This window comes from Carettochelys insculpta, chromosome 17 (assembly GCF_033958435.1).
Source record: "Carettochelys insculpta isolate YL-2023 chromosome 17, ASM3395843v1, whole genome shotgun sequence".
Classification (NCBI taxonomy): Eukaryota; Metazoa; Chordata; order Testudines; family Carettochelyidae; genus Carettochelys; species Carettochelys insculpta.
This window is the reverse complement of record NC_134153.1, coordinates 30,176,344-30,192,103: the sequence shown is the minus strand read 5'-3', so window position 1 is coordinate 30,192,103 and position 15,760 is coordinate 30,176,344. Positions and strand designations below refer to the sequence as shown.

At 53.6% G+C, this 15,760-nt stretch overlaps 2 protein-coding genes across 3 annotated transcripts in view; one reads left to right on the top strand and one right to left on the bottom strand.

Annotated features, from left to right (window-relative positions):
• The window catches only part of NECAB3 (N-terminal EF-hand calcium binding protein 3), a 48,780-nt gene that overhangs the window by 15,164 nt on the left and 17,856 nt on the right, over window positions 1-15,760 (bottom strand). The window contains exons 4-5 of one of the 2 annotated variants that reach the window (XM_075011654.1): window positions 11,941-11,966; window positions 10,778-10,875 (exon numbers count right to left, since the gene is read on the bottom strand). In XM_075011654.1, coding sequence (XP_074867755.1) covers window positions 10,778-10,875; window positions 11,941-11,966 — 124 coding nt within the window. The remainder of the gene's footprint in view (window positions 1-10,777; window positions 10,876-11,940; window positions 11,967-15,760) is intronic. The other variant, XM_075011655.1, reaches the window with a different exon arrangement.
• ACTL10 (actin like 10) lies at window positions 8,248-9,369 on the top strand. The gene has a single exon (XM_075012195.1). The coding sequence runs from the start codon at window positions 8,248-8,250 to the stop codon at window positions 9,367-9,369; it is 1,122 nt and encodes a 373-aa protein (XP_074868296.1).

Here is a 15,760-nt window from a genome sequence, read left to right as displayed (position 1 = left end):
GGGAGAGGGCTGGAAAGGATGCTGAAGGTCTCCCTGATCCGCGCTGGTCACTGCAGATCCTGTACCAATTTCTGTATGAGCAGGGGCGTTAGGCCAGCGTCCTTCCTGAAATCCTTCCATGGGCGTCAGTGGGTCAGGTGGGGACTTGTCCCAAAGTGCTGTGCGGGTGGTGCCCATAGCTGCCTGCCACGTTACAGGCACGGACGGCGGCGGCATTGCACGTAGGTGATCCCTGCGTGAGTGGCCCGTCTCGAAAACAAGGGGCCATGTCCACTTCACTCCTGGGATGAGAGCAGGAACAAGCAGCACATGGCAAACGCCAATTTGAGGGTCACTTCTGCATCATTCAGAGCCACCCATAAGAACGGCCACACTGGGTCAGACCAAAGGTCCATCCAGCCTAGCAGCCTGTCTGCCGACAGCGGACAACGCAAGGTGCCCCAGAAGGGGTGGACCGAAGACAATGATTGAGCTTTGTCTCCTGCCTTCCATCTCCAGCCTCTGACAATCAGAGGCCAGGGGACAAATCGCTTGATCATTGGCCACTGTCGGCAGACAGGCTCTTGGGCTGGATGGATCCCCACGCCCTGGTGAGCTCACACCAAGCCACACGCAGCACCCTTTCTTCCGCAGGCCAGGCCAGGCCAGGCCAGGGTTCCCAGGGGACAGGCAGCCTTAGAGGTGCCTCATCCATTGTACTGTCACATCCATGCCTGTGGCTGACATCACAGAAGCTCTCTGGTTTCTGACACAGCTAGCGCAGGGTGGGGGTCAGGGGGTAGTTGCAGCCGGCTCAGAAGGAAGGGGCCTTCACTCTGCAAAAGTCACAAATGGGCAATTACAACTCGAGAAAGAAGGTGAGAAGAGCAAAGCAAGAGAGGAAGAAGAAGGGCCCTGATCCAGAGAAGGAAAAGGAGAAAGGGCAACTGGTTATCTACCTGAAAAAGAACAAGGCCACTGTAAGTGCTAGTCAGGGATTTGCCCCAGCTACGGCGTCAGCTACACCCCACATGGCCACGCCCCCTCACCCCACACGCGGCTCCCTGCGCAACAGCCAGAGGCGAGCACGCAGACCAGGCTCCACCCCCTACCGTGGTCATCGTGTTCCATCGCTCCTCTAGAGTGACTGTAAAGAGGCTGAGATACGTGGGACATAGATAAGCCCCCGGTGGCTGGCGCTGTTGTCACCAGGGTCAAAACTAGAACCATCAGCCTGGGCCAAGGCCCCTCCTGTAGGTTTCTGCTGGCCTGGGGAGGAGGTTCTTTCCAGGGGAGGAGGCCATTACGCTGGTGAGTTAAGAGACGAGACCTCATTGTTCACCTCATTGTACCGTGCCCAGCAATGCAGATAAGAACCATCATAAGTTCCTAACTGACAGTGTATTTGTAATTAATCCTTCTTGAAATAACTGGAATTCAAGCCCCTAGGCCAGCCACTCACTGTCAGGAAAACAGGAAAATGCAGCCCTGGACACGGGGCTGGGGAAGGGTCTCCTAAAACACATAATTAATCCAGGGAAAGTCTCCAAAGACCCATCACCCCCTTTGAGAAGCCTTGGGCCTTCTCACCAGTCAGCTGGCAAACGCCCACCCCTGGGGGGACTGGGAAGGGGCCAGTAATGCCAGGAGGGCACTTCCCTGAGTGGCTGCAGTCTGGCTTCTGTCTGTGGGAGCGTCAGCACCGCGCATGACCACGTCTGCTCTCGAGGAGTGCCTGCTCAGGCTGGAGAGCTGCACTGGCCCATGGCACCAACAGCTTTGCTGCCTGAATTTATTTCACAGGTCAAGGTGGTGTTGCTGCCTCCTCTTGGGAAGCTGTCCCACAGCCCAAAGACCCTCTCTCTGGTCACCGTCCCTCACGGAAGCAAGGTGAGCATCTCTGGTAGACCGGAGCTGGACAGCACGAGGGGAGAGGTTCCCAAGCCACCCCTGCCGCTCCCCTCACCAGCGCGCCTGGGAGCTGGAGATGGACACATCCAGAAGAGGAGGAGAGTCCTCACCCTGTTTTTCCTGGTGGAGACTGACAAGGCTGAGGAAGGAGACTCCTCAGGCGCCAAGAATGGGGTGAGGTTCTGGTACACGATACACCCAGGTGTGGAGAGTGGATGGCCCAGGCTGTAATGAGCCCCCAAGAGAGTTGCTGTCTCCAGCAACGCTACAGGGCAAACTGGAACCAAGGAGGAACATGGGGGAATAAAACAACTCAAGCATCTCAAATGGCCGTCCGTGTTTGGTGTGCGGTGGTGGGTGCTGGAGGATGCCAAGGAGAATTAGCACTTTGTACAAAGGCTATGCAGCAGTTACCCCGCCCTGCAGTCCCTGGCTGGAGAGAGGGCTGACAGGAGCTTGGGTCTGGCGGGAGGCTGTACAGCGGGTGGGGATGGGAGGGGAGATGAGAAAGAAATTGGCTTTGAAGAGCAACTGCTGCCACGCTAACCCTGGAGGCAGAGCTCCCATTGCAGCCTTTGGGGGAGGGGGGTCCGAGAGGGGAATCGACCAGTGAGAAAGATGGCAGGTGACAAGGCAAAATGGGCAAAATTCCCTTTGTACACTGAGCCCCCCCCATCAGCTGAGAGCCAAGGAGATGTGGGTTCCCGACTTTCCCCTGCAGTGGGAAATGCAGGGCCAAGAGCTTCCAGGAGCCAACCTCTGGGGGACAGATTCACAGGGGCACCCATTCTGCATCAAGAGACCACAGAATCCAAGGGCAGGAAGGGACCTCAGGAGGTCATTGAGTCCAACCCCCTACCTAAAGCAGGATCAACCCCAACTAAATCATGCCAGCCAGGGCTTCGTCAAACCTGCACTCCCAAACCTCTTGGGATGGAGATTCCACCACCTCTCTCGGTAACACATTCCAGTGCTTCACCACCCTCCTGGGGAAATAGTTTTTCCTAATATCCAACCTACACCTCTCCCTCTGTAACTTCAGATCATTGCTCCTTGTTCTGGCATCCGCCACCACTGAGAACAGCCTCTCTTCATCCTCTTTAGAGCCCACCTTCTGGAAGCTGCCCTAGAGTGTTGTTAACAAGAGAAGCTGAGGCTGAGGAAATGCTGGCATCCAGAGTAGACTGGAAAGCAGCCTGAGATCAGGAGTTACAGTGGGGGATGTAGCAAGATGGGAGGGTCAGTGTTCCTATAATTTCCCTTTGGTGTGACTCTCAGAAAGCAACAGAAGCATTGCCGACCCAGTGAACCCTAGCCTGTATGTGAAACTCACGTGTACTGCAATTTTGTTGGACCTCTTGCTATATATCTGGGTCTGGACTGGAAATTCTATAGGTCTGAAGAAGTGGGTCAGTCCCACGAAAGCTCATCACCTAATAAATCATTTTGTTGAAGTGTTACAGGACTGCTGCTTTTTTATGTTGTGTGTTCATGTCTTGTCACAAGCTGCCCTTTGTTCTCTCCTCCCCTTGTCCATCTGTGCCGTTATTCATGGGCTGGAGCAGACTTAGCGTATGTCTTTTCCATGCAGGGTCAGGGTTGATCTTTCGGGGTTCGATTTTGCACACCTAGTAGAAATACATAAAATCGAACTATCTGGGGTTGGCAGTTGACCCCTGTACTCCTCAATCTCCTGGACGAGTAGGGAGGTCGATGGGAGGGTTTCTTCATTGACCTCCCTCAGTGAGGACGGCCAGGTAAGTCAATCCTAGATAAGTCACTTCCAGCTGTAGCTAGAATTGCCAATCTACAATCGACTTATCTGGCTAGTGTAGACCTGGCTGAGACCTCTCCATTCTCGGAGTTCGCTTACGTCTGCTTTTCCAAAGCTCACTTGTCTCTATTCTGCTGCTTTCCCTCCTCCCTCTCCACAGAATCATGAAAGGTGTCATTCCACGGTCACTTTCCACCTGCCTTCAGAGCCTCCATCAATGTCTCCCGGTCAGTCAGGCTGCTTCCCTGCTTCCTTCCTCCACTCTGGGGAATGAAAAGTTCTCCCCAACACATTCCAAGAACTTACTGGTAATGTGGTGTTTGGCTGTATGGCTTTTCCAGCTGATGGCTGGGTAGGCAAGCTCCCCTCTTCCTACTGGGCCTTGTGGTTTGGGTCTCCAATGACAGAGGGACAGGATTTCTGAAACCTTAGCAATGGGAAAAGGGGGTAATGGGGCTTGGAAAGCTGACAAGCTGTGGGTGAAACTTGTTTGGTTTCAGTTGCAGATTCAGTTTAAGGTTGAAATCTAGAGCAGAATTCATGGACTGGCGACCCACTGAGGCACATCAAATGCCACCGAACCTCCCCAGTAGTGTCCCATCCCACTGAAGTTGCCATTCGTTTCTAGCAACCCTCTCCAGGCCGGCTAATAGGCAGCAGTGCTAGAAGCAGGTAGGTTTGGTTTCTGCCAAAACATTTGCTTTATGCAGATAACTCTCCTTGGGCTGAGTCCGGCGTGCCTTCCTCAAGGCATGTCTCTGCCAGGTGCTGTGTTCTGCTGGGGTGGTGCTAAGCCACCAGAGATGCTCCTGAAGTCAACAGGCGCTGCTGGCATGCAGCACCTTGCAGGATTTGTTTCCAAACTAATCTGCAGCAGCAGAAGTGGCAGATTTAGCCCCCTCCACGCTCTTCATTTCTCCACTTCTTGGTGGTGGACTCCGAGATCACCAACAGCGTTCAGCTGATGGCCTCATCCTGCTGGGGCTGAGCTGCCAGAGGTGCTCCGCAAGAGATCTGGAACGCGGCAGAAAAGAAACCAGCCTTGGAGGCAGGAGTCGGGGTGTGAAGCAGTTGGGAAAATCTGACGCCCCTAAAATTTCCCCAGCAGCTTCCCATCCGCCCTCGAGTCGGGTGTAGTTGCTAGACACTGGTGAACAGCAACTCCACTGCACCAAAGGGCCAGCATGGGACCCAGGTGGCCCCTCCCTTTGCAGGGAGCACAGCAGCTGTTTGAGCAGCACTTAGAGACACACCACAATTTAGCGCAGGCCGGGGTTTCAGCCACGTCACCCCTACCTGTGCAAAGTGCTGCCTGGCTCTGAGGGCCACATGGGGTCAGGGCAATCGTACTACACGGCGCGCGCACACTCATGCGTCTATGAGGTCATGGAGCTAACACTCCCTTCCTCGGAACAGGAGCCAGCTGAGGATTCCAGACGAAGATTCCAGAACTCCGGCACAGCAGCCCTCGCATGGCATCTCCTCCCTTCACTAGCAGGTCCACGCTGCATCCCGGCCGGCTGGTGTTCTATCCTCGGCGCGCTCCAAGAGGGTCCGGAGGGCAGGGGAAATCATCTGGTGAGGGGGCTGTACCTACATGACTCCATTACTGCAAGGAGGTGCCAGAATCTGGGTTTGCGTGGGGCTGCGCGTGGGGAGCAGTTCATAGAATCACAGAACACTAGAACTGGCAGGGACCTCAAGAGGTCATCGAGTCCAGTCTCCTGCCCTCACAGCTAGACCGAGCACCATCTACACCATCCCTGATGGGTGTCTGTCTAATCTGCTCTTAACTGTCTCTAGTGGTGGAAATTCAACAACCCCCCAAGGCAATTTATTCTAGTGCTTAACCACCCTGACAGGTAGGAAAATTTTCCTAAAGTCCAACCTAAACTTCCTTTGCCGCAGTTTAAGCCCACTGCTTCTTGTCCTGTCCTTACTGGCTAAAAAGAATAATTTTCTCCCTCCTCCTTGTAACGCCCTTTTAGGTACCCAGGAGCTGCGATCATGTCCCCTTTCCAGACGTCTCTTTTCCAAAACTAAACAAACAATTCTTTTAATCTTCTCTCACAGGTCATATTTTCTAAACCTTTAATCATCGTAGTTGCTCTTCTCTGGACCACCTCCATTTTCTCCACCTCCTTCCTGAAATGCAGTGCCCAGAACTGGACACACAACTCCACCTGAGGCCTAATGAGTGCCGAGTGGAGTGGAAAAATGAGGCTCATGTCTTGCTCACCTCACTCCTGTTCCCACACATCTCTCCCAGACAAAGCGGTGCTCTGTTAGGAGAGCTGCCCTACCCCCAACATCAAGGCCCTTTTGGAACTCTGGAAGGCACCCCATGGCCACGCGTGCCCTGTGACAGAACTCCACAAGGGCTTATAGCTGGAGAATCTGAGCGCCAGGGGATCCTAGGGCCAGCATGGCTGGGTGCATCTGGCTTGGAATACAACAGCGCACAAACATTTCTTTGCCAACTGTCAAGCTGCTCAGGGCAGCTGTGAGCAATGCCATGCTGGGGCCGCTGCTCCCACGTAGGGTGGGAGAAGCAAACCAGAGAAACAAGTGAGAAAGGGCCAGCATGGGAGAGAGAGCAGGACAGCGGCTTCACCTATATTATCACGTTAGATAAGGTTACCCCCAAAGGTGGGCAGGCTCAGAACTTCCAGCAGAAAAAGGTCAGTGGTGAATGAGATATCGAAAGCTTCAAAGGGTGACCATGAAAGAGAATCGAGCTTTGGCTGTGCAGCCGTCTGAGACCCTGAGCCCAAGGCAGTCTGTCCCCATGGCTCTCCTCGTGCCACAGACCCTGAGAACCTCTGGCTTCCAGGCTTTTGACCCCCACCACCTGCCAGATGGGCTGCCGCGGAAGAGGGTGGGTGAGCAGACAGGAGAGCGAGCAAGTCTAGGACGGATCCCGCCAGGTTTCCAGAGGAATTTTACCAAAATTAAACTGTTTCCGCAAAACCTTTTGATCTCAATAATCTGGAAAATCTGATGAAAAATACACAGGTGGCCTTTTTCCAAGCAGCGCACCTCCCCCACCTCACCAGAACGTCCGTTGTCATGCCCCTCGCCTGAGCTGTTCTGCGCTATGCAACGTGGCCCCATCTCCCCACCGCCGCGAGTGGCCTCGGGCAGCCCTGGGACAGAGGTGTTAAATCGTTTCTTCTGAGGAGTGAGTGTATTAGTTGATGAGCTGTTGTGGGACAGACGCACTTCTAAGGATCAGGCCCGCAAAAGCTCATCACCTAATAAATCATGTCGTTAGTCTTTAAAGCGCTCCAGGACTGCGGGTTGGTTTGGCTGGAAAGCAGAGTAACACAGCCACCTCTCTGCTACCGTTCACTTCTCAGAAGTCTCCACCGTCCTGTGGGGAAGATCACTTCTTTCCAAACCCCAATTTTCAGCTGCTCACTAATTTCCTTTGGGAGCAAAATCTCCCAGCAGAGCCCCGGGGTGGGGGAGAGGAGGGGCTTTGGGCATTTGGTTTTGTTTGACATTAATGCATTTGTTCCTGTCTGAAGCAGGGAGCTTGCGTGGGAAGGCTCCTGGCCCTTGGACAGGCTAAGAGAAGTGACACAGCCCTCGCCCAGTGAGGTGCAAGTTGGCTGGGTTGGGAAAACACAGTAGAAAAGGTCACAGTGAGCACACATGGGGTGTCACTTCTAGCACCTATTAAAGATCACCTTCCCCAATGTGCACACCGAGGAGGGGCAAGTACCTGGGCCCTGCACAGGGTCCAAGCACTAAGTCCTTAGGGTGAAGTGGTACCAAGGCACAGTCCAGACCCTCCTAGGCAAGTGCATTGGCAACATCCTCTGGAGGGTGCAGAACCTGTGTTTCTAGCCCTCGGCAGGCAAGTATCAGCACAGCCCATGTCATCCTGCCTGGTGCACAGTCTGCTCAGCACCTGCACCAGGCTGGTGGGTGTCTCACCACACAGAGAGCTACCATTTGCATGCAGCTGAGCTCCAGCAGAAATGCCCTAGGAGCAGCCTGGGGGTAGGAACACCAGGCCCAGCTCATTGACTGTTTACTACAGCCAGGATTTACAGCTAAGGAGGCTGGGCATCCAACCCCCAGGTAGCTATGAAAAGTCTCAGCCTCGGCGCACCGAAGCCGCCGTTCGGACTGCCTCTCCTACTGGCTGTGGGAGCACCAGCCTGTTGTGATGTGAGGATGTTGCCATTCAATGTGCTGAAGATGTGAAATACTATCACACCTGGTCACAAACACACACAGGCCCAGAGGGCCAAATGCACCCCACCAGACCAACTCCTGAAGGTGGCAAGTCCACAGCACAGCCAAGTTATGGCTGCTGAGGGACACGCCCTCCCCCAGGTCTGCAGGCGTGTCCTGACTCCTCCTCACTGCATTTCTCAGCTGTCATCGGGCATTAACAATGGGTTTGTACTGAACCGGTAATGTGATCTGATGCTCGCTATAGGGAAACCTTTTGCTTTGTTTTCTTGTAGGATGAGGCGAGTTTGCCTTCCCTGTAACCCGACTGCACATCTCCCCCATCCCGACGTCGGAGGCGGATAAAGCTCAGATGCTTGGGCAGAGCAGACCACACTATGGGAAAAGGTGCAGTGGTCATTGACAATGGCAGCTGCTTCACTCGGGCCGGCTTTGCTGGAGAGGACAAGCCAAAGTCTATGCTGAAGACTACATCCATGCCTCCCACCTGCCCAGCTGTGATGAGGGACACCCCAGGCCACCTCACCACCACCACCTGCTGCGGAATGGGCAACACCAGGGTGCCCAAAACCCACCCACTCAGGCATGGCATCATCACTGACTGGGAAGCCATGGAAAATCTGTGGAGCCATCTTTTCTTCTGTGGGCTCCGTCTGTCCCCTGAAGAGCGCCCACTGCTCATGACCGACTCGCCCTCCTGCCCCACGACCAATCGGGAGAAGATGGCTGAGGTGTGCTTTGAGGCCCTTGGCGTTCCAGCCTTGCATGTGGCTAACACGGGGCTTCTCTCCCTCTGCTCCTGCGGCAGGGTCACTGGTCTGGCTGTGGAGGCTGGGGCTGGTGTGTCCCATGTCACTGCCATCTGTGCTGGGCAGATCTGGAGGGAGGCCACCTATCGCCTGGATGTGGCTGGGTTTTCCCTCTCCAAGCACATGCATAACCTGCTCTTGAGGAGCACCAATGACCCACTGCTCCTGAACACCTTGCAGAAGACAACGGTGACGCAGCTGAAGAGGCAGTGCTGCTACGTGTCAATGGACTATGAACGAGACCTCCAGGACAAAGCTCACCAGTTCCCCTTGGGTTTTAAGACCCCTGATGGGCACTGGATAACTCTGGATAAGGAGCGGTTCTGCTGCCCGGAACCGCTCTTCCAGCCAAAACTGCTTGATCACAACTCTCCAGGCCTTCACCTTCTAGCTTTCCAAAGCCTTTGGAAAGTGCCAGATGAGTGCCAGGGGGATATTATTGGGAACACCGTGTTGTCAGGGGGCTCGTCGATGTTTCCTTGCTTCCCCGAGAGGATGTGCTCAGAGCTGGATGCCCTGTTACATGGCAAAGGCTACAGGACTAAAATCCTGGCTGCTCCAAAAAGGAGTATGGCCGTCTGGGCTGGAGGGTCCATGGCAGCCTCACTTAAGTCCTTCCGGCATATGTGGATGAGGAAGGGCGAGTACCAGGAGTGTGGGGCAGCATATGTGCACAAGAAGTTCAACTGATTTCTAATAATAATAATAAATAACCACTGCCTGCCCCAGCATGGCATAGTTCTGTCTGTCCAGTTGAAGCCCAGGTGGGAATGCAAAGGAATGCTATGCACTTGGCATCCCAGCGTCCTGTTGTCTCTGTGGAGACAGAGTTAAGGCTGTCATCACGTGAGAGTTTCTCAGCGCACTGTTTGAGAAACACCACCTTTTCCCTGGATTTCCTGCATCTTCTATTCCTGGGGCTGGCCACACAAACGGGAACCAAAGTAATTAAACTGCTTTTAAATAGTTCAGTGGAGTCTCCGGGTACGTCTTCACTACCCGGAATATGGACCCGGTCAGGGTTGATCTTTTGGGGTTTGATTTCACGCACCCAGCCACTGCGCCAGTGGGGGGGACGGGGGGGGGGGACAGGCTGACCTGCTGCTTAAGCCCCAGCTGGCGCGGGGTCAACAATTCCTCCTCCCTGACCCCCACTCCCCCATCACCACCACAGTGAAACTGACAACATTTCAGGGCACACTTGGGTACTCACACACAGAGTACAAGAGATGGCAGCTCTCTAGAAAGAGCTGGGGACACAGGTGGGCTCAGCAGGGCTTGAGCGCGAAGAACAGAGGGAAAACACTGACAGAAAGGCAAGTGGATGTAGACCAGGGTCAGGAAACGCTCTGGAGGGATGATTCATTGTCATTTACCTGAGGGGCAGAGCTGCGCGCAAGGGAAGGTTGGAGGCTGAACTGGGATCAGTCCCAGCCCAGCCTGTCATGTTGTTTAAAAAGGGACACTGAGCAGCACAAAAGACACACACACACACACGCACAGTGCATGAGCCCACATCATCAACTTTTCCTGGTGCAGAAAGACTCGGGAATAAACATCCAAACAAGGCTCTTCAGCGTGCACGAGCCAGATGCCATTAGCTAAACATGTGCAAGGGCCCGGCCTGCCTGCTCCCCTGGGCTTTCCAAACCAGGCAGGTACCAGGGTATGTTGCTGGGACTTTTGAAAACGGCTGTTTTTACTTACCGGGATACCCTATTGCCTGCATGTCGAGGTAGGGAGCATGTTTTGCTGTGTCCACGGACCCTGTGTCCTGCAGCCAGCTCAGCACTGCAACAGCCTGTTTTTTAAATTGTGGCAAGACTCCAGCCTCCTCAGACACTCCTGCTTGTTCCTGTGTTGGATGCACCCATAGCTAGTAGCATAGGGCCTGAAACTCATCCGCTGTGTGTCTTAATTCCGCCCACTAGCAGAAAGCAACACATCCACACTTGCTGGTTAATTACATCATCATTAACACACTTGCACAAGGCCTGACATTCCCCACGAGGGGCATTAAGTAAAAAGCTATGGGCACAGAAGCTCTTATGACACAGATTTCACTGCAAACCCGGATTTCTTAGGGCCCCATCCTTACCAGTTTGGTTTTGTCCATGGCAGCCAGGACAACAGTGTTCAGAATTTCCAAAGCAGAAAGCACATGTCTGTATTCACCTATGTGTTCTGAGAAATACTCTGGAATGGGACAGAAGATCAACGTTAGATTTCAAAGCAATCCCTTCCAGGCTTGTCTCCATCCTGCTATGTTCTCGGAAAGCTGCTGGAATAGGGTTCTATCCTCTGCCCTCCCCTGGTTTGGCAGCTGTGGCTTATTTCAGCAGTGCCAGCCATAATGAAGCAAGGCCAAACTCTGCTCTCAGGTAGCTCATGTTAATCCCATTGAAATTAGGCGCAATGAGTCCAGATAAACACCTGCGTGATAATGTGCAGAATACTCTTCCCTTCCTAGGGATCAAAATGTGCAGCTCAGGGGAAAACCCCACGCTTTGCAACTGGCAGAGCTCCTGTAAGATCAGCCTACCCCTGCTGGATGAGATCCTGTGACAAAGTGGATGTGTGAGGATTTTGTTCCCCGGGTTGGGTTGCATGTGTTGCCTCCTGCCCTTAGGAACCCAAGGAGGGTGCCTCAGTTTCCCTAGGCACAGCATCCGTGCATAGCGGCGATGGGAGTTTTGGTGCGATGACTCCTCCCACAGGCAATGGCCCTCCCTGCTCTTTGTAACCTAGTCAACCAGGTGACACCTCCCCCCCCCAAAAAAAACAAACCAAACCAAAACAAAACAGGACAAAGGAAGGAGGGTGGGCCTGGCTGGCTTGAATTGGAATAGGGCTGTGGAGTGAGGTGGTCTTGTCTGGCTGGAGAGGGAGGAAGAAGGGCCAGGACCCCAGCTCAGGGACCTGGGCCCTCTCTCCCCAGGATGGATGGTACTGACAGCTTCTGGTTCCTGTGCTGACCAGTCTGTTCTACGCTGTGTCCCAGTTGCCTAATAAACCTTCTGTTCTCCCTGTTGAAGAGTCACCTCTGACTGCGGCTGGGGGTGCTGGGCCTGGTGTCCCCTCCATCCCCACTCACTGCATAACAGATACACATACAGACTGGCACTGGTCTGAGGTCCCTCTAGCCCAGCACCCGAGCTCCCCAGGGACTAGGGCCAGATGCTGCACAGCAAGAATCCTGGGAAACTCAAACGATCCCCCAGGCTGAGGCATGCAGCAACACGGAGCAGTAATCCTACTTACCACACAACCTCTCTGTCTCAAGGCTGCTGTAAGAAACAGAAAGACGTCTTGTTAGAGGACAGATCTGGTCTCAAGGGAAACAATGGCTGCACACAGCTGAGAGCTGCCGATCTGAGGCCCTACTGAGATCTCTCGATCAAATTCTGATCACCAGCATGCTTTCAAACTCGATTCCAAATAAAAGCGATGCCTTACAGGAGAGCAGGGCGATGTGCTGGAGTGCGTTACCCAGGGAGGTGGTGGAATCTCCATCCCTCGAGGTTTTTAAGTCCTGACTTGACAAAGCCCTGGCTGGGATGATTTAGTTGAGGTTGGTCCTGCTTTGAGCAGGGGCTGGACCAGATGACCTCCTGAGGTCTCTTCCAGCCCTAGGATTCTGTGAGTCAAGAGCAGGATGTGGGTGGTCTGACACAGCGGGCACAGCAGGGATGCCTAATGGTCAGAGCCAGAGTCCAAGCCAGGAGTCACTGCTGGAAACCAGGAACCAAGCCGGGGTCAGAGCCAGAATCAAGTACCCGGGGGAGGACAGTGCAGCTGTCAGTCAGGAAAGCCTCTCAGCATAGTAAGGCAATGCCCCATGCCGCCTTCTCATTTAAACAGTACGGCTGGGCCTGTCAGTGGGCCCGATCTTTGTCCCCAGTGGGAACCCTCATGGGTGGTGGCTGTGGGCAGGTATTGATCAGTGATCGCCGTAAGCAGAGGGAAATGACGAGGGTGACCAGATGTCCCACTCTTGAAGGCACAGTCACGTATTTAAGAGCGCCCGCAGGAGTCCCTACTCTTTCTTTAAAATGGGCAAATTCCCCATCATTTCTGTCTCCCCCTCATTAGCACAGGCGGGTCCTGCTGCCGGCCAGATCCCGGCTCACCCGCCACCTGCCCGCTGTAGTGAGTGAGAGGGACGGGGGCGTTCAGTGGCTGATGGAGGGGGCAGGACGAAGATGCAGCACACGGGGTTGGCAGCTCCCTGCACAGGTCCGTCAGCGCAGCTCCCACGGTTCGGCCCGTCTCGTTTCTGGTGCTGGCTACAGTGGTTGGGAGGTGCAGGCAGGTGCCAGGCAGCAGCAGGTTACACGTTGCCTCTGCTTCCCTTCTCGCTGTCCTCTCCCTGCTCTGCCCCTTCAAAGCCCCCCTTCCCACTCTGCTCCTCCATACCCCGGGGCAGGGCAAGCCCCCCCCCAGTGTGGGGTGGACAGCCAGCCCCTGGTCAGAGCACGCAGCTCACTGACAGTGTGGCTGGCAGGTGTTGTCTGCCTTCCCCCCGCTGCCTCTGGCTGGGGTGGTACCCAGGGAAAGCCCAAGACCACCTGTGCTGGGGTGCTGGCCAGGAGCCAAGCCTTGCATGTGCCAAGGCCAAGCACAGCGGGTAGGGTAAAAAGGGACCCTGGGGTTCCTTCATCTTTTGTCTCCAGACTGCCTGGGAAATCTCCTGCTGTGCCCTAAGGAACACCAAGAACTTTACTGGTGCCTAAGGTCAGGTTAAGACCGTTTCTGACTGGATATAAAAGCTACAATTACAGGTAAGAATTCACAAGAGTACAATCCATGTTCTCTCTCTTGCTCAGTTCAGTAACTCATTCTGAGCTGCTTTTCCCGATTGGGAACCCCTTAAGCCCTACTGCTTCCTTAATAAAAACTCCTTTGTTTATCATAGGATCCTAGGGCTGGAAGGGACTTCAGGAGGTCACTTAGTCCAGCACCCTGCTTCAAGCAGGATCAACCCCTGCTAAGTCATCCCAGCCAGGACCTTAAAAAGCTCGAGGGATGGAGATTCCACCACCTCTCTAGGCAACACATTCCACTGCTGCTCCACCCGCCTGGTGAAGTAGTTTTTCCTAATATCTAACCTACATCTCTCCCTCTTCAACTTCAGACCATTGCTCCTTGTTCTGCCACCTGACACCACTGAGAACAGTTTCTCATTCTCCTCTTTAGAGAACCCCTTCAGAAGTTGAAGGCTGCTATTAAATCACCCCTCAGTCTTCTCTTCTGCAAACTAAACAAGCCCAAATCCCTCAGCCTCTCCTCATAGGTCTTGTGCTCCAGCTCCTTAATCATTTTTGTTGCCCTCCGCTGAACCTGCTCCACCACATCCACATCCTTTTTATACTGGGGGGCCCAAAACTGGATGCAATATTCCACATGTGGCCACACCAGTGCCGAACAGAGGGGAACAACCCCTTCTCTAGATCTGCTCAAAATGCTCCTCCTCATGCACCCTAATATACCATTAGCCTGCTTGGCTACAAGGACACACCGTTTACTCACATCCAGCCTTTCATCCACCATAACCCCTAGATTCCCTTCTGCTGCACTGCTGCTTAGCTAGTTGGTCCCCAGCCTATAACAATGCTTGAGATTCTTCCATCCCAAGTGCAGGTCTCTACCCTTCTCTTTGACGTATCGAGCCCTCTGTAAATAGCTATTACCTGGGCAGGGCTACCACTGTGCATGTCTCCCTTTCACTGACAAAGGGGCTTACCTAATGAGCCCTGCCTGTGCAAACCCTTTTGCACACAGAGACACAGATTTATTGGGGGTTTTGATCCCTTCTGGGGGGTTGATTTCCAGGGTGCTCTGCCTTCGACCTGCTCCAGCCCATAGCTCTAGTTAATCAGTGTCTGCATTGCTCTACAGGGGGGCAGTAGACCCAATTCTGGGCCTTGGCTGGGGAGACCACAGGATCTAGCCCCTCAAGACAGCGTGCTGGGGGTCTCCAGAGACAAGAAGACAGGTCATAGTGGCCTAATCAGCACAACAGGGAACATCCCAAAGGGTCTTCTGTGACTGCCCCCATCCCACCATCACCACCACAGCAGGGGTGATGCTGCACCCACAGGCTTGAAGTTGTTTCCATCATATACAAAGTTTACAGTAACGTCCAGTGGCTCTCAGCACCCCCGCTTACAGAAACTGCTCCAGTGTCACTGGTCCCCACTGATCTTAATTAACTCCCATTTTGGGCTTCTCAGCAGAGGCTTGGAATTATTAAAAAGCTGGCATCTTCCAAATACTTAGCAAACATGAATTAACAATTGAAACACTCAATAATTTAACACCAAGGCAAACCAGAGATGATTCATGCAGCTAAAACAAGGCTCAGCACTTTGGAGGGTTCCAAAACAGAGGTGGTATTTCCACCGCAGTGCTGCCACAGGGCCTCGGCTCAACAGAGAGATCTCGGCATTGGAAAAGGCCAACAAAAGTGATGAGGGGTTTGGAACGAGTGCTGTGTGAAGAGAGATTAAAAAGGTTGGGACTTTTCAGCTTAGCAAAGAGGACACTCGGGGAGACAACAGAGGTCTATAGATCATGACAGATATGGAAAAAGTGAGTAAGGAAAAGTTATTTGTTCCTATCAGAGGAGAACTAGGGGTCACCAAATGAAATTAATAGGGAGCAGGTTTAAAACTAACAAAAGGAAGTTTTTCTTCACGCAGCGCAGGGTCGGCCTGTGGAACTCCTCACCTGAGGATGCTGTGAAGACCAGGACTGTAACAGGGTTCAAAAAAGAGCTAGATAAATTTGTGGAGATTAGTTCCGTCAACAGCTATTCGCCAGGATGGGTGGGAATGGCGCCCCGGCATCTGTCATTGGCTGGAAACAGATGACAGGAGAGGGGTCAGTCAATGACCACCTGTTCTGTTCACTCCCTCTGGGGCATCTGGCCTTGGGCACTGTTGGAAGACAGTACACTGGGCTAGGTGGATATTTGGTCTCACCCAGTGTGGCCATTCTTATAACAATCGTCAAATACGTAAGAAGTGTCAGAAAAGGGATGATGACCAATTTCTCCAAGGCCACAGAAGGTACAACAAGT

What these genes read in the sequence shown, in the direction of transcription:
- ACTL10 (XM_075012195.1), top strand. Translation starts at nt 8,248, where the DNA reads ATGGGAAAAGGTGCAGTGGTCATTGACAATGGCAGCTGCTTCACTCGG.